Below are 18,675 nucleotides of genomic sequence, written 5' to 3'. Positions count from 1 at the left end.
TTAAACGATGATGATGATGATGATGTCTGTGTGTGTGTGTGTGTATGTATGTGTATGTGTGTTTGTGTGTGTGTGTGTGTGTGTGGGTATGTATGTGGGAATGTGTTTATATAAGTATGCATTTACATATATATCATCATCATCGCTGTCGTCATCATCGTTTAACATCCACTTTCCATGCTGGCATGGGTTGGACAGTTTGACTGAGGAATGGTGATCCAGCAGGCTGCACTAGGCTCAATCTGATCTGGCAAAATTTCTACTGTTGGATGCCCTTCTTAATGCCAACCACTCAAAGAGTGTAGTGAGTGCTTTTATGAGCACAAGACTAGTCAGGCGGTTCTGGTAGCAACCACGTTCGTAAGATGTTTCTTACATGCAACCTAAACGGGAGCTAGTCAGGTGGCACTGGCAATGACCACTTTTGAATGTTGTTTCTCACATGCAACCGGCACATGTGCCAGTAAGGTGACGCTGGCAATGATCATGCTCAAACGGTGCTTTTTATGTGCCACCGGCATGGAAACCAATCCATGGCCCTTGCAACAATCATGCTTGGATGTGTTTTTAATGTTCCACTGGTATGAGTGCCAATAAGGAGTTACTGTCATCGACCACGTCCGTGATTTTGATTTGATTTCACTTGCCTCAATAGGTCTTTGCTAGCAAAGTTTATTGTCCAATGAATGAGGAGTACTCATATGTGGGCTGGTTACACCACACACTTGGATGTGTTTTTAATGTTTCACTGGCATAAGTGCCAATCAGGCGGTACTGTCATCAGCCACATCAGCGATTTTGATTTTGATTTCACTTGCCTCAATAGGTCTTTGCAAGCAAAGTTTATTGTCCAGTGAATGAAGGGTATTCAGAAGTGGGCTGGTTACACCCACTGGCATAGGTGACGGACTATGGTCTCACTTGGCTTCTCGGGTCTTCTCAAGCATATCTCCAATGGTCTCAGTCACTAGTCATTGCCTCGGTGAGGCCCAATGTTCGAAGGCCGTGCTTCACCACCTCATCCCAGGTCTTCCTGAGTCTACCTCTTCCACAAGTTCCCTCAACTTTCACACTGCTTTCCTCATTCATTCGTAACACATGACCATATACACCTTACATTGGCAACATAATGTATTATTATATTATGAAACATTTTATTATTATGAAACATTTATGGACACATGTGACAGAATTATGGCACAAGTTATCTTTTAATGAGCAAATACTTTCAAGAACTTGTTTGTATGCAGCTTCAATTTTTTGTTTGTTTGTTTTTTGTTGTTGGAGAGGATATACACCATTGGTTATATCATGCCTTTCTTCCCCGGATGAATTCTTGCCAATGAAATGAATGGTGAGATGAAATTTTAAAGGTTCCATCAACTAACCAGTTACTTTTATTTGCAAAAATTTGCAGATTTCCTTCCAGGATAATCAGAATCAAAATCACGTAAAACAAAATGTAGTTTGTAATGGATTAGATTTATAAATTCCTCCAATAATTCTTTGTACTCTCTGTACTGGCCGATCGACCCCTCTATGTAGTCTTACTGCAGTAATTATTACCATATTTGGTTGAGCCTGTGGCAGCAAAGACTTCTGGCATTCTTGGCCCCTAGACCATATCTTTGCTCATCGCTACAGGAGCAGTGACTGCTGTCCACAAGTGTGATCCCCATGACTCAGGATTGCTGTTCCAGTGCATCTACCTCACCATTCTCTGGAGCAACACTTTTTCTATTTTGTCTACTGGGGCTATGTGGCAGTCTGACTTGCAGGAAATTGTATACTCCGCTCCATAAATACTTAGATTCATGCAATATTTCTTTTCATTACTTCCAATCCCATCAGGATGGACTTTTCCCTTTTGTCTCTTGAGGATTAATAAAAAAGAATGATCTCTGCATGCAACAACAATCCTTCCGGAAAACCATTTTGATTTTGAACCAAAGTAAGAAATACTTATTATTTGTACAATTATGTATGTGGCTTTGTGTAAGTTGTTCATGTGACTCATTAATGCTTTCAGATTGTTACAGTGGAAATGGTGTGTCCTACAGAGGGTCTGTATCAGAAACAGGCAAAGGAACACCTTGCCTTAAATGGACAGAGAATCCTAAATATAACACAATAAACTCTCCCAATGCAGTAAGTTTACTTTGAATTTTAATTGCTTATCTTGACAATGGTTTGAATACATAGTTAGATAATTGATACTGACAATAAAAAAAAAACTGATATAAATAACAACCATTTAGATAATCCACCTTGAATAGCCATAAATTAATTATTGAGAGGAATACGATAAACAAAAGTAATAACTAGTTTATTGATAAACATTCTTATCGTTTTCTATAGCATCAGGTAAAACTGTTAGCAATGACCAAGCACTATTAGTTAGTGACATTAGTTATCTGAGATTTTTAATTAAACTGAATCAGTAGCAGAATTTTATATATTTTGCTCAATCCAATCAAACAAAAATTACAGGTACTCATCAAAATGTGATGAGCTTACAGGTGATTCATGCCCTCCAGATTCAGAACAGTAAAACTGTTTCAAATTTTAGCAAAAGCCACAAATTTTTGTGAGGACAGGTAAGTCAATTACATCGACTCTAGTGCCCAAATGGTTCTTATCTTATCAACCACCAAGAAGGCAAAGTTGACCTTTGAAGAATTTGAACTCAGAACACAAATCTGGAAGAAATATTGCTGAGCATTTGGTCCAGAGTGCTAATGATTCTGGCAGATCACAGCCTTTCAGCTCAGTGCAATTAAAAAGAATACATAAGTATTTTAGGTTGCTATGATGAAAGAGAATATCCATTAGTTTGATTGGATCCACTTTTCAATGAAGACTCTTCTCTAAATATTAAATATTCCCTTTTCTATCTAAGCTAAATAATACTTCCTTTTTCTGAATTTAACAAAATTTGTCTATATTAAATTCTGAATTCTTACTTTGTAGTTCCATAGGGGCTTTTGTAATTTTTTTTTCTTTTTATAAGTACTTCTGGTTCCTATGCCAAGGTTATGAATTGTTTTCTAGATTTTCATCATCATCATTGTCATCTAACATTCATTTTCCATGCTGGCATACGTTCATAGGAGTTGGCAAGGCCAGGGGCTGCATCAGGTTCCATTCTCTGTTTGGATTGGTTTCTACTACTGGATGTCCTTCCTAACATCAACCATTTTATAGAGTGTACTTTTTACATGGTGCTTTTTACATGGTACCATCACCAATGCTTTTTTATGTAGCACCATAACCAATAGTTTCTATGCAGTAAAAATAGTTCTAGAATTTTCTAGTAATGTAAATTTTTAATAGCATATCCTTTCCATATCGTCCATGTCTAAGATAATAATGCATTATCCTCAGCAGAGAAATACAGATATGATAGAATTCTTTCTTAGCACTACCATTCTGATTTTGATAATCTATTGTAATTCTTACAATAGATTACCAAATAATAAATGATGATGATGATAAAAATGATAATGATGATGATGATGATGATGATATATCAACCTGTGTATAAATATATATAACCTCATCATCATCATCATCGTCGTTTAGCGTCCGTTTTCCATGCTAGCATGGGTTGGACGGTTCTACTGGGGTCTGTGAAGCCAGAAGGCTTCATCAGGCCCAGTCAAATCTGGCAGTGTTTCTACGGCTGGATGCCCTTCCTAACGCCAACCACTCCGTGAGTGTAGTGGGTGCTTTTTACGTGCCACCCGCACAGGTGCCAGACAGAGCTGGCAAACGGCCACGAACGGATGGTGCTTTTTATGTGCCACTGGCACAAGGGCCAGGCGAGGCTGGCAACGGACACGAAACGGGGCGGTGCTGGCAACGGTCGCGAAACGGAAGGTTCTCTTACATGCCACCGGCACTGGTAACACATCTGCAATTTCCATTGATCGATTTCCATTCTGATCCTCACTTGCCTCAACGGGTCTTCACAACCTGTCATATATAATTCTTTGCTTTTTAACATCCATTTTTTTCCATGCTTGCATGGGGCTGAATGGATATGTATAATATAGTAGAAAGAATGATTATTATTATTATTATCATCATCATCATCATCATCATCATTATTATTATTATTATTATTATTATTATTATTATGTTTTTCCTTCTTTCTTCAAATTTTCTTCTGTTTCTCGCCGGGTGTTTTCCATACACCTAGGGCAGAGAAGGGCATTGTATGCATTCCCAGATTACATGCGCAAATTCACAGATAAAATATGTATTTAAAAATTAATAAATAAATAAATTCATGGATGGATGTTATTTTCAGTGATAGTGCTCTTCTCAGTACATTAGCCGTTCTAGTTAATACGATTTTTTGCACCTCCTGTAGGGATGGTAAACCTGGAATCATTTTCAAATAGGTTTCAGTACCTTTTTTTATCATTCCTAGAGATCCTACAATCACTGGTACTGTAGTCACCTTGAGATGCCACATTTTTTCAATTTCTATTAGCAGGTTTTTATATTTACTAATCTTGTCAAATTCTTTCATCGCTATATTGTGATCACAGGGAATACTCATGTCAATTAATAAACACATCCTTTTTGTCTGATCTTTTATAATAATATCCAGTTTATTAGCTTTTATAGTCCTGTCGGTCTGTACGGGAAAGTCCCATAGAATCAACACATTTTCTCCCTCAGTCACAGTTTATTATTATTATTATTATGATTATTATTATTATTATTATTATTATTATTATTATTATTATTATCATCATCATCATCCTTATTATTATCCCCATCATCATCCTCATCATCATTATTATTATCATTTCAAAGTAACATTGGGCCATCAAAGTAACACTGGGGTACAAATATACAAAGCCTAGTACACCTATCATGACTACCTGCCTGATAAGCGTATACTAGGCACATGCATCATAAACATATGTGCATGACATGGTGATCTTATATCAAGATAAACAGTGCATGACCTTGCAGATGGGGCCCAGTTAGAATTTTCTTCTGGTCGAGTAACCCATCCCACTCAAAAAGTCCCTGAATAAGGGTTGTTTAAGGATGTTGAACGAAACACCCATGTTTCCAGAGGTGAATTATTCAAACCTCAAAGAATCCTTCTCTACACATGGCTATGATGCTCCCCCACTACTTCTGCTCATCACCAGAGATGCACATATCATCAACCACTAAGGGACATACTCAACTGGTTAAGGTCAAACAACTGTCAAGCAAATCTGTGGTATTGAGCAGAATATTTGCTGCAACCCATCTTTTATACCAAGATTATTATTATTATAATTATTATTATTATTATTATTATTATTATTATTATTATTATTATTATTATTATTATTATCATCATCATCATCCTTATTATTATCCCCATCATCATCCTCATCATCATTATTATTATCATTTCAAAGTAACATTGGGCCATCAAAGTAACACTGGGGTACAAATATACAAAGCCTAGTACACCTATCATGACTACCTGCCTGATAAGCGTATACTAGGCACATGCATCATAAACATATGTGCATGACATGGTGATCTTATATCAAGATAAACAGTGCATGACCTTGCAGATGGGGCCCAGTTAGAATTTTCTTCTGGTCGAGTAACCCATCCCACTCAAAAAGTCCCTGAATAAGGGTTGTTTAAGGATGTTGAACGAAACACCCATGTTTCCAGAGGTGAATTATTCAAACCTCAAAGAATCCTTCTCTACACATGGCTATGATGCTCCCCCACTACTTCTGCTCATCACCAGAGATGCACATATCATCAACCACTAAGGGACATACTCAACTGGTTAAGGTCAAACAACTGTCAAGCAAATCTGTGGTATTGAGCAGAATATTTGCTGCAACCCATCTTTTATACCAAGATTATTATTATTATAATTATTATTATTATTATTATTATTATTATTATTATTATTATTATTATTATTATTATTGCCAAAATGTATCTGACACATATCTCAAGCAACATATAAATGAAAATATAAACATTTGTAACTTTAAATTTCATTCCTACTTCCTCTAGGGTCTCGGAGACCACAATTTTTGTCGAAACCCTGATGATGATGAGCGTCCATGGTGTTGGGTAGCACCAGCTTTCCAAAATCAGTTTGGATACTGTAAAATTGATCAATGTAAAAATGTTACAGAAAGCACAACAGTGGAATCAACTGTGACTACATACCCAACAACAGTGGCATCAACTACTCGTAAGTATTTTAAAAACAATTTAAACACCAAATGAAGGCAATAAGACAATTATTAGTGCTTTAATGAAAACTTCAACAGTAACAGATCATTATAAGGGGAAATATAAATCAGTATGTAGTATAGATATTTCCTGCAAAACTTAATTTGACTGTAAAATTAATGAGCTAAAATAATGAAGATATTTTCCATGTGAGCCTTAATTTAAAATCAGTTACAGATCCTTTTGCTTTTACTGAATGTCTTCCTTCAAACACTTCAAAATATTGCAGTAGAACTTTTGATTCATGGTCTGGTTTGTGGGGACAAATTCCCGATGCACAATACCTATTTCTTTACTACCCACAAGGGGCTAAAAACAGAGAGGACAAACAAGGACAGACAAACGGATTAAGTCGATTATATCGTCCCCAGTGCGTAACTGATACTTAATTTATTGACCCTGAAAGGATGAAAGGCAAAGTCGACCTTTGTTATTGCCTGGAGGACTATGATGAATAGAAGGGGACTAAGGGCTGAAACTTGGTGGACCCCCTACTTCTACCCAGAATTCTTCACAATACTAACCTTACTAACAGCCTCTCTGTATAGGGCCTGTACAGCCCTTATCACCTATTCGTCAATCTCCAGTTTCCGCATTGCCCACCAGATAAGGTATCAGGGGACCCTGTCAAGTCCACAAAAGTTAAGTAGAGTGGTTTATCTTTAGCTAGGTATTTCTCCTGCAGTTGTCGAACCAGGAATATGGCATCAGAACATAATGGTAGATGAAATAAGGCTACGCATTTCGCCCGGCATGCTAACATTTCTGCCAGCTCACCGCCTTCCCGATGCACAATACCACATTTCCGGTCGGTGATGCTTGTGGCAGCTCTTCCAAATCACTCATCGTTTTACAGGGAGATTCTTCTACTTTTGAAGTGACCATGCCAGCTGAAAACTTGCTTACGACCCATTGCTTCATCACTGTAAGCTTGCCAAAGTGTGCTCAATGTCTCTATAACAGACTTCCTAAGTTTAATGCAAAATTTCACGTTGGCTCTTTGTTCCTGTCCATGACAAATTCACAGACTACAGTATACATGTGATCACAAAACACAAATTTCACCACTTGCAAAGTAAACACTATGGTGTCACTTGGCACACTACATCATAAAGGTCCCTGGTAGCTCTCACTGTGCATGCAATCTTGTGCTGCCATCTGCTGGAGCATTACAGAACTAGTTCGGAAACTGTTTGATTACACCTCATATATATATACATGTGTGTGTATGTGTGTGTGTTTGTGTCTCTGTGTGTGAGCATGTGTATGTATATATCATCATCAGCATCATCATTTAACATCCACTTTCCATGCTAGCATGCATAGGATGATTTAACTGAGGGCTGGTGAACCAGATGACTACACCAGGCTTCAATCTTGATCTGGCAGAGTTTCTACAGATGGATGCCCTTCCTAACGCCAACCACTCCGAGAGTGTAGTGGGTGCTTTTACATGCCACCGGCATGGGGGCCAGTCAGGCGGTACTGGCAACGACCTTGCTTGAATCTTTTTACATATGCCACCAGCACAGGTGCCAGTGAGGTGATGCTGGTAACAACCACGCTCGAATGGTGCCTTTTACGTGCCACCGGCACAGAAGCCAGTTAGTTGCTCTGGCAACGATCACACTCGGATGGTGCCCTCGGCACCCTACTAGCACGGGGCTCAAGTGCCAGTAAAATGACACTGTTAACAATCACACTCGAATGGTGCCCTTTTATGTGCCACTAGCACGGAAGCCAGTTAGCCGCTCTGTCAGCGATCACACTTGTATGGTGATCTTTGCACCCCGCTAGCACAGATGCCAGTCATCGAATTTGATTCTGACTTTGATTTGGATAAATATATATATATATATATATATATATATATATATATATAGTAGAAATATGTTACAAAAAGAAAATATAAAATACATGTGGAAATGTAAGGGTAAAATATGAAAAATCAACGAAAATGCACATTGCAAATAAAAAAAGGCTATTTATGATGGGTAACGACAAATATATACATTTAGATTGACTGAGGTAGTAATAAGAGTTATAAAAGTCATTATTATGAGATGATTATAAGATGATAATAAAGTAAGAAAACAAAGCGAACCATGGTTTATGCAAAGCTGTTCATCACTTGACAAAAAAAAAAATATATATATATATAATCAGTGATAAATACATAAGACAAATGAAATATATCCAAGAAAGATGACACTGTAAAGTATATCCAAGAAAGATGACACTGTAAAGTATATCCAAGAAAGATGACACTGTAAAGTATATCCAAGAAAGATGACACTGTAAAGTATATCCAAGAAAGATGACACTGTAAAGTATATCCAAGAAAGATGACACTGTAAAGTATAGTGCAGTAATGTCTTTTATATGCAGTTAAATATATGTCCAGTCATAGAGTTACCAGTGGTTTCACATCCATAAAGGGCTTAGCCCCATGGACAACTCTGGGAGGTAGGAACCTGTTATGATCAGTTGATTATTAAGGAAACAAACAGTAAAAATTACAGGTCAGCAAGGATAGGTTAACACCCTTAGACCAACCAGTCCATATGGGTCAAAAAAGGGGGAACAGGGAATTTTGCCCTTAGGTTGTTTTTAGCTCATGAGGACCTTTCTGGATCTTATTGAGGAATGGACAATCCCATGTTCGCTGCAGGTAGCATTTTAAATGGTTGCGAAGGCTGTAAATTTCTTGCAGTGAGTTCAGTAATCCTAGTTTCAAGGAGTGTTTGAGGATCCTAGCTCACTCAGCCATGCAAAGCTAAGCACTTTATGCAAGGACATATACTTAACTGCATATATATATATATATATATATATATATATATATATATATATATGTAAATGTAATAGGTAACAATTATTCGGTAGCCATGATAAAACTCCAAGTTTTGGATGCCAATGGCCAGATAACTGAAGAGATGGCGGCGTGGATTTCCACCTTGGCATCTGAAACTCAGAGTTTTATCATGGCTACTGAATAATTGTCACCTATTACATTTACAGAAAAACTCCTCTATTTACATGATATCGAGGTCTCTTTCTTTCTTTTGCTGTCTTACCATTTTTATCAATAAATATATATATATATATCTATATATATATATATATATATAACTTATAAAATAAGGGCGAAAGAAAAATTCTAATGCCAAATATGCCGAAAAAAGACAAAATTGTCAATAACAATTATAATTTATGTGTCTCGAAACAAGCCGATAGAAATTTCTAAAAAATTCCGTTATTACCGTATTGGTCCCAATTTCGGGGTTAATTCATAAGAATTTTTCCCTCTTCAGCGATAAATACATAAGACAAATGAAATACTTACTCATACCCATGGAAAAAGTAAGCACTAAGTCCTGAGCAGACCAAAATAGAAAATCTTCGGCACATCTCGAGACACGTGTGATTCGAACTAGAAACTTTCACAGAGTGAGAGAATCTGGAAGTGAACACTATTAAATTTACAACTAATGTAGGATAAAATTTTTTTTCGAAAAAATGGTGGTGGTGCTGGTGCTGGTGATGGTGCTGGTGCTGGTGCTGGTTGTGGTAGTGCTGGTGGTGGTGGTGATGATGATGAGGAGGAGGAGGAGGACGATGATGACGACGATGACGACGGTGAAGTTCTCTTATTTTCTATGCACCACTAGAATGATAAATCTCTCCTGAAAATGGAATAAACAGAAAACTTACATGCTTATTTAATAAATGTCAAATACAAGATATGAAGTGAATTTTATTTTACAGCTACAACTAAACCTAAACCAACATGTTCTCCTGTCCAAATGCTATGTAAAGGATCAAATACGTAAGATTTTTTTTACCTTTTTTTATAACAATACTTAAGAAATATTGAAAATTTCCAAAATCAATTTTTTAAATTCTACTTTTTACTCAAAATACTAAGCTATGTCATGTTATTTTAATTTTAAAAAGAAATATCTAGAATACAACTTTGGTTAATAAGCGTTACCTTTTGAGTCAACAGATAAGCCTCTGCCTAGCCATTCCTTACAAGAAATAGCAGCCAAATTTCCTTCAATTCATACTATAACATCTTACACAAGGAAGGACATTCTGGAAAACGTGATTATAGACTCACTATACCTGAAAATAAAATAGTATGGTTATGACTAGAATTATTTTGAACAGAGGTCTGTTTGATCAAGACTCATTAGTGATTAAACAACAACGACATTTTTTTTTTTTGAATGGCTAATTTATTCATTTTTATCATATTGCTGACAGTGAAATAAAATATTTAACTACCATGAAATAATTTCTGGTCAAAAATAAAATAAGTGTGGTATATTTTTTGGCTCCAGGATTGCTCAGTCAAAACAAATGTATGCATTAATGTCAGTACTAAAACTGCATATTTTTATCATAATAGGTGTATTTCACTCGCTTGGAGATGTGATGGAGAAAGGGACTGCATCAGAGGTGATGATGAAGAGAACTGTCGTAAGTATACTGGTGACAATATATCGTAAATAAAATTGAGATGGTGTCATTAGATGTTTGGTTTCAAATTTTGGCACACGGCCAGCAATTTCGAAGGAGAAGATAAGTCGCTTGCATCAACTCAAGTGTTCAACTGGTAATTTTATCAACCCTGAAAAAATGAAAGACAAAGTCAACCCCAGCATAATTTGAACTCAGGATGTAAAGCTGGATGAAATGCTGCTAAACATTTTGCCCAGCATGCTAATGATTCTGCCATCTTGCTGCCTTATGTTTGGTAAACATCATAACAAAATGACAATAGGTGTAAGTAATGGTGGTTTAGGAAGGAACTTATCAAATATTGTTAGGAGGGACACTAGAAATGACAGAGTGTCAGACAAGACAGAAAGTCGACAATCCACAGATAATAAAGCATTTTTTCCTTCTCCCAAATTTTTAGTTTTCTGAATATGTTAATCCTCTACCATTCAGATTACCCAGTCAAATGTAATGCTTATTTATTCACTTTGTTTTGAATTAATCCTTCATTATGTCATATATTCAAGATTTCGATGACATGATTATTTATTTTAGGAAGGACATCAAAGCGCAGGTATAAGAGGCTGAATCTAGTCAGTTTGACCATAAAATAGGTAGAATATTTGGGCCAGATATAGTTAGCTTAAATGCATTGATTGCATTTCATCCTGGTTGATAAAATAAATATCAGTCAAATACTGCTGTTGATATAAACAACTGTTATCACCCATCAAACATGTAACCTTTTGACAAAGAAAGAAATCATTATTTGAATTACAGAATTAGTAATATGCCAAATAAAATACTGTTTTCCATATTTAGTTCTAGCTTTTTAGGTGACAAACAGGCAGAATCATTAGAATGCCAGGCAAAATGTTTAGTGGCGAGCTGGCAGAAATGCCTAGCAGTATTTTGTCAGCCGCTACGTTCGGAGTTCAAATTCCGCCGAGGTCGACTTTGCCTTTCATCCTTTCGGGGTCAATTAAATAAGTACCAGTTACGCACTGGGGTCGATTAAATAAGTACCAGTTACGCACTGGGGTCGATATAATTGACAATCCATTTGTCTGTCCTTGTTTGTCCTCTCTGTGGGTAGTAAAGAAATAGGTATTTCATCCATCTTTATATACTGAGTTCAAACTCTGCCAAGGTTAACTTTACCTTTGATCCTTCCAGTGGCAATAAAAATAAGTACCAGTTGAATACTGGGGTTGATGTAATTGACTTATTCCATCCCCAAAATTGCTGGCCTTGTGCCAGAAATTTGAAATCAATATTCAGTTTCTTCCCTTTACATTCTAAATTCAGATTAATTCAGATTATCTTTGCCTTTTATCCTACCAGGGTTGAATAGGTACCAGTCATGTAGTGGAGTTGATTTAATCAATTGTGTTCCTATTTCAAATTTATGATCTTTTACTCATCATCATCATCATTATCGTTTAACGTCCGTTTTCAATGCTGGCATGAGTTAGACGGTTTGACTGAGATCTGGAGAGCCAGTGGCTGCACCATGCTCCATTCTGATTTGGCAATGTTTCTACAGCTGGATGCTCTTCCTAACACCAATCACTCCAAGAGTGTAGTGGGTGCTTTTTACATGACACCAGCACAGGAGCCAGTCAGGCAGGCTTGGCATCGATCACATTTGGATAGTGCTTTTTACATGCCACCTGCACTGGAGCCAGTCAGGTGGCTCTGGCATTGATCATGTTTGCATAGTGCTTTTTATGTGCCATCAGTACACAAGCCAGTCAGGGGGTACTGGCATTGGCCATGTTCATATCATGCTTTTTATGTGCCACCAGCAAAGAAGCCAGACATGGGGCACTGGCCACAGCTACGATCTTGGTTTTATTTGATGCAACAGGTCTTCCCAAGCATATCATATCGCCTGACGCATCAAGGGTACTCTTAAATGGACCAGACATGCAACACTGACATCAGCCAATGCTGCAATCTCACTTTAGTTGCTGGGTCTTCTCAATCACTGCATATTTCCAAAGGTCTCAGTCTCCTGTCATTGCCTCTGTGAGGCCCAATGTTCGTAGGTTATGCTTCACCACCTCATCATGCTTCACCACGTGAATCATGACCTTCAAATATTGGGCCTCACATGTTCTTCATGTGATTCATTAATGCTTTCAGATTGTTACAGTGGAAATGGTGTGTCCTACAGAGGGTCTGTATCAGAAACAGACGGAGGAACACCTTGCCTTAAATGGACAGAGAATCCTAAATATAACACAATAAACTCTCCCAATGTAGTAAGTTTACTTTGAATTTTAATTGCTTATCTTGACAATGGTTTGAATACATAGTTAGATAATTGATACTGACAATAAAAAAAAAACTGATATAAATAACAACCATTTAGATAATCCACCTCGAATAGCCATAAATTAATTATTGAGAGGAATACGATAAACAAAGGTAATAACTAGTTTATTGATAAACATTCTTATCGTTTTCTATAGCATCAGGTAAAACTGTTAGCAATGACCAAGCACTATTAGTTAGTGACATTAGTTATCTGAGATTTTTAATTAAACTGAATCAGTAGCAGAATTTTATATATTTTGCTCAATCCAATCAAACAAAAATTACAGGTACTCATCAAAATGTGATGAGCTTACAGGTGATTCATGCCCTCCAGATTCAGAACAGTAAAAGTGTTTAAAAACTTTAGCAAAAGCCACAAATTTTAGTGAGAACAGGTAAGTCAATTACATCGACGCTAGTGCCCAACTGGTATTTATCTTATCAACCACCAAGAAGGCAAAGTTGACCTTTGAAGAATTTGAACTCAGAACACAAATCTGGAAGAAATATTGCTGAGCATTTTGTCCAGAGTGCTAATGATTCTGGCAGATCACAGCCTTTCAGCTCAGTGCAATCAAAAAGAATACATAAGTATTTTAGGTTGCTATGATGAAAGAGAAAATCCATTAGTTTGATTGGATCCACTTTTCAATGAAGACTCTTCTCTAAATATTAAATATTCACTTTTTTCTAGCTAAGCTAAATAATGCTCCCTTTTTCTGAATTTAACAAAATTTGTCTATATTAAATTCTGAATTCTTACTTCGTAAGGTCCATAGTGGCTTTTATATTCGTTTTTTTTTTTATAAGTACTTCTGGTTTCTATGCCAAGGTTATGAATTGTTTTCTAGATTTTCATCATCATCATTGTCATCTAACATTCATTTTCCATGCTGGCATACGTTCATAGGAGTTGGCAAGGCCAGGGGCTGCATCAGGTTCCATTCTCTGTTTTGGATTGGTTTCTACTGCTGAATGTCCTTCCTAACATCAACCATTTTATAGAGTGTACTTTTTACATGGTGCTTTTTACATGGTACCATCACCAATGCTTTTTTATGTAGCACCATAACCAATAGTTTCTATGCAGTAAAAATAGTTCTAGAATTTTCTAGTAATGTAAATTTTTAATAGCATATCCTTTCCATATCGTCCATGTCTAAGATAATAATGCATTAGCCTCAGCAGAGAGATACAGATATGATAGAATTCTTTCTTAGCACTACCATTCTGATTTTGATAATTTAATGTAATTCTTACAGGTTCTACTTATTCATCATCAATTGAAAACCAAATAACAAATGATTATGATGGTGATGATGATGATGATGATATTGTAATTTAATTATACATATATAAAATATATCATATATAATTCTTTGTTTACTTTTAACATCCACTTTTTACCATGCTTGCATTGGGCTGGATGGATATGTATAATATCCAGGCATGAATGTGTGGCAGGAAATTTGCTTCCAACCAATGTTTCCAGGTTCAATTCCACAGTGTGGTACTTTTGGTCAAGTGTCTTCTATTATATCCTTGGCCACCTAAAGACTTGTGAATGGATTTGGCTAACAGAAACTGAAAAAAGCCTATCATATATGAGGCAGGGGTGCCACAATCACCTTACCTTGACATCACATGATTAGTGTAATTAGTGTAATTATGAAAGTTTACACCAGCGAGAAAATTCTTTAAAATTCTAAATTTAACATATTTTTATCAAAATGTGGTTTTTGTTTCAACTACAGAAACATAATTTTAATTTACTGCGAGGTATCATTTTTTTAAAACCATGAGATAGTGTTCCCCCTTTGTCATTTCTCTCTCTCTTTACACTTAGGACTGTAAAATGAAATGTTATATATTTTAACAATTGACCCCTTTGCTGAGATTATTGTTCACTTTGTCATATGATTTACAGGAATAAAAAGAAAAATACAATTTCCTATCTCTGTACATCTGAAATTGTGTGTTTATGAAGGTTATTAATACTGATATATGCAAATATGTATATTGACAGAAAAATAATGCAGAGCATTACAAGTGTTCAAATCTACAGTAAGTTCTGCATTATGAACTTTCACAGTACATACTTGGAGTGCTTCTAGTTCACTGTCAGGCAAAGTTGTAAAATCTGATATGCATATATATGGTGAACCAAGGATATTTATGTAGCTAAGTTATGTCAGCATATTACCAGATTTCTTCATAAATTCTGACACTATCTTTGAGTCCTTGCTATTATTCTAAATTTATTTATTGAATGAGAGAGTGTTGTTACATAAATATCAGATATGAAGAGAAATTAAATCTGACATATCAGAAAAACTATACGAATTGAGAATTAAATGTATAAACATGATTTTGTGACCAGCAAAAAAAAAATAAATAAACCATCCAGTGGGCAGTTTTCTGCCAGTGTGTAAAAATAACTGATCATAGTTCAGTGTCAATTTACATAACCAAGAATAAGATACTTGTTGACAACAGTCATTTAAGTAGGGATATTTTTTTTTATTACTAGGAATCTCTCTGAAGTTCAAATAATGGACTGGCAGAATCAGTAGCACATTGTGCAAAGTGTTTAGTGATGTTTTTTCTGACAATCTAAGTTCTGAGTTTAAATACTGGGAGGTCAACTTTGTCTTTTTTATTTTAACCTTATGGGCTTGATGAAATAAATACCATTTAAGCACTGAAATCGCTGGAATTGACTCGTACCCACATCCTTGAAACTAAAATTTCAGGCCTTGTACCTATAAGAGAAAGAATTATTATTATTATTATTATTATTGTTGTTGTTGTTATCGTCGTCGTCGTCATTGTTGTTGTTGTTGTTCTTGTTGTTGTTGAGTGAGAGAGCAGGACATGCCATCAAAGTGACACTGGGGTACCAATATACAAAGCCCAATATACCCATCATCACTACTTGTCTGTAAGGAGACACCAGTCACATGCATCACCACCATGACTTTGCAGGTGGGGTTCAGAATTTTCATCGTGTCAAGTAGCCCATTCTGCTCAAAATTTCTCTGAATAAGATTTGTTTAAGGATGATGAATGCAATACCCATGTTTCCAGAGGTGAATTATTCAAACCCCAAAGAATTACCCTCAACATTTGGCTTTTCTGCTCCCCAACTACTTCTGCTCATGATCAAATATGCACATATCATCAGCCTCTAAGGGACATGCTCAACTGGTTAAGGTCAAACAACTGACAAGCAAATCTGTGGTAGTGAGCAGAATATGTGCTGTGGCCCATTTTAATACCAAGACAAAACAATGTACATGATAACACTTCCAATCAGTTAAAATCAAAAGCCATTATTGTTGAGAGAGTAGTGCATGCCATCAAAGTGAAACTGGGTTAAAATATACGAAGCCTAGTATACCTATCATGACTACCCATCAGATAAGGGTAAACCAGGCAAATGCATCACAACCATATGTGTGCAACATGGTGATCTTATATCAAGATAAACAATGCATGATCTTGCATGTACATGATAACACTTCCAAGCAGTTAAGATCAGAACCCATGAGAGCCACTACTGGTACTGCATCAGAGCATTCATTATTATTATTGTTATTGTTGTTGTTATTTTTGTTATTGTTGTTGTTGTTATTATTATTTTTATTATTATTATTATTATTATTATTATTATTATTATTATTATTATTATTATTATTCAGTAGTTTTATTTTTATAGCGTGCTTTCACTTCACTACCGAGCACAGCTCTGTGTGCCTTAGGTATGTGCTGTGATTTGTTGTGATGCTCTGATGGTTATTGTATGGAAAGTGTTCTGCGTAGGATGTGTGCAGTGCCTAGTAGTGCAATTTTCTGTATGTTATATGTGTTTGTAAGTCCTGGTGTTTTTGTTATATATTTGTCTGAATATTTTTTTATCATGCCTAATGCACCTACTATGATAGGAATTGTTTCTGTTTTTAGATTCCGCATTCTGGTTACCTCTATTTTCAGGTCTTTGTATTTTGAAAGTTTCTCCATTTCTTTTAGAGACACGTTGTCATCTGCCGGTATTGATACATCAATTAGAAAGCATTTTTTTTCTTCATGATCTCTGACAATTATATCTGGTCTGTTGGCCTTAATTTCTCTATCTGTGTGTATCGGCATTATCATTATTATTATTATTATTATTATTATTATTATTATTATTATTATTGCCAAAATATATCTAACACATATCTCAAGCAACATATAAATGAAAATATAAACATTTGTAACTTTAAATTTCATTCCTACTTCCTCTAGGGTATCGGAGACCACAATTTTTGTCGAAACCCTGATGATGATAAGCGTCCATGGTGTTGGGTAGCACCAGCTTTCCAAAATAAGTTTGGATACTGTAAAATTGATCAATGTAAAAATGTTACAGAAAGCACAACAGTGGAATCAACTGTGACTACATTCCCTACAACAGTGGCATCAACTACTCGTAAGTATTTTAAAAACAATTTAAACACCAAATGAAGAAAATCAGGCAATTATTAGTGTTTAAATGAAAACTTCAACAGTAACAGATCATTATAAGGTGAAATATAAATCAGTTTGTAGTGTAAATATTTCCTGCAAAACTTAATTTGACTGTAAAATTAATGAGCTAAAATAAAGGACAGATTTTACATGTGGGACTTGATTTAAAATCAGCTACAGAAGATTATAAATTCTTTGAAATTAAATTTGGATTTAGATGAAGTTTCTTACTGCTAAACTGCTTCAAAAACAGATATTATTGTTTTCTGGTTTCTTTCTATCACTTTATGTTGCATTTTGTGCACATAATTTCTTACTTTCTGGACATCAGACTTACTAAATTAAGACATTTCTCTATGACTCCTGGTGCCACATAAAAAGCACCCATGCCAGTACCAAATGACAGCAACCATGCTGGTTCTACATATAAAACACCCAGGTCACTCTGTAAAGTGGTTGGCATTAGACAGGACATCCAACCATAGAAACTATGCTGAAACAGACAAGTGGAGCCTGGTGCAGCTCCCTGGGTGGCCAGCTCCTGTCAAACTGTGCAACCCATGCTAACACGGAAGACAGACGTTAAATGATGATAATGATGATGATGGTGGTGGTGGTGGTGGTGGTGATGGTGGTGGTGTTGGTGGTGTTGGTGGTGGTGGTTGTGGTGGTGGTGGTGGTGTGGTGGTGTTGGTGGTGGTTGTGATGAAGATTATGTTTTAATACAGAATTATTAACTTGGATTACATTACTCAAATTCAAGGTAATAATGGGAGTCAATATGTGAGCAAATACAACGCAATATATACTCAAGAAATACATGCTGATTAAAAAAAAAAGCAAAACCTAAAGATCCACGTACAAAAAATATCATGCCACTTACGAAACAAACCAGTATGCAAATTAGAAGGCAGTCAAAAGTTGAATTTAAAAGGACACGAGGGGAACACACAAAATAAAGTCGTTAAACTTAGTTCAATACTTAGCCAGAACATGGAAATATTAGAATTAAATTAGAGCAATATAACAATGATGATACTGGATAATGATGATGAT

The 18,675-nt window shown here is 35.9% G+C and overlaps 1 protein-coding gene across 3 annotated transcripts in view; it reads left to right on the top strand.

The window, feature by feature from the left end:
• LOC115211766 (atrial natriuretic peptide-converting enzyme-like) overlaps window positions 1–18,675 on the top strand; it is a 112,232-nt gene that overhangs the window by 26,619 nt on the left and 66,938 nt on the right. For all 3 annotated transcript variants that reach the window (XM_036503263.1, XM_036503264.1, XM_036503265.1), the window contains exons 8-13: window positions 2,030–2,148; window positions 6,058–6,241; window positions 10,051–10,111; window positions 10,697–10,767; window positions 12,937–13,055; window positions 17,398–17,581. In XM_036503263.1, the coding sequence (XP_036359156.1) occupies window positions 2,030–2,148; window positions 6,058–6,241; window positions 10,051–10,111; window positions 10,697–10,767; window positions 12,937–13,055; window positions 17,398–17,581 (738 nt within the window). The remainder of the gene's footprint in view (window positions 1–2,029; window positions 2,149–6,057; window positions 6,242–10,050; window positions 10,112–10,696; window positions 10,768–12,936; window positions 13,056–17,397; window positions 17,582–18,675) is intronic.

The sequence above is a fragment of the Octopus sinensis genome, linkage group LG5 (genome assembly GCF_006345805.1).
Source record: "Octopus sinensis linkage group LG5, ASM634580v1, whole genome shotgun sequence".
NCBI lineage: Eukaryota > Metazoa > Mollusca > Cephalopoda > Octopoda > Octopodidae > Octopus > Octopus sinensis.
Note: the sequence above shows the minus strand (reverse complement) of the source record. Positions and strands in the feature narration are given on the sequence as shown.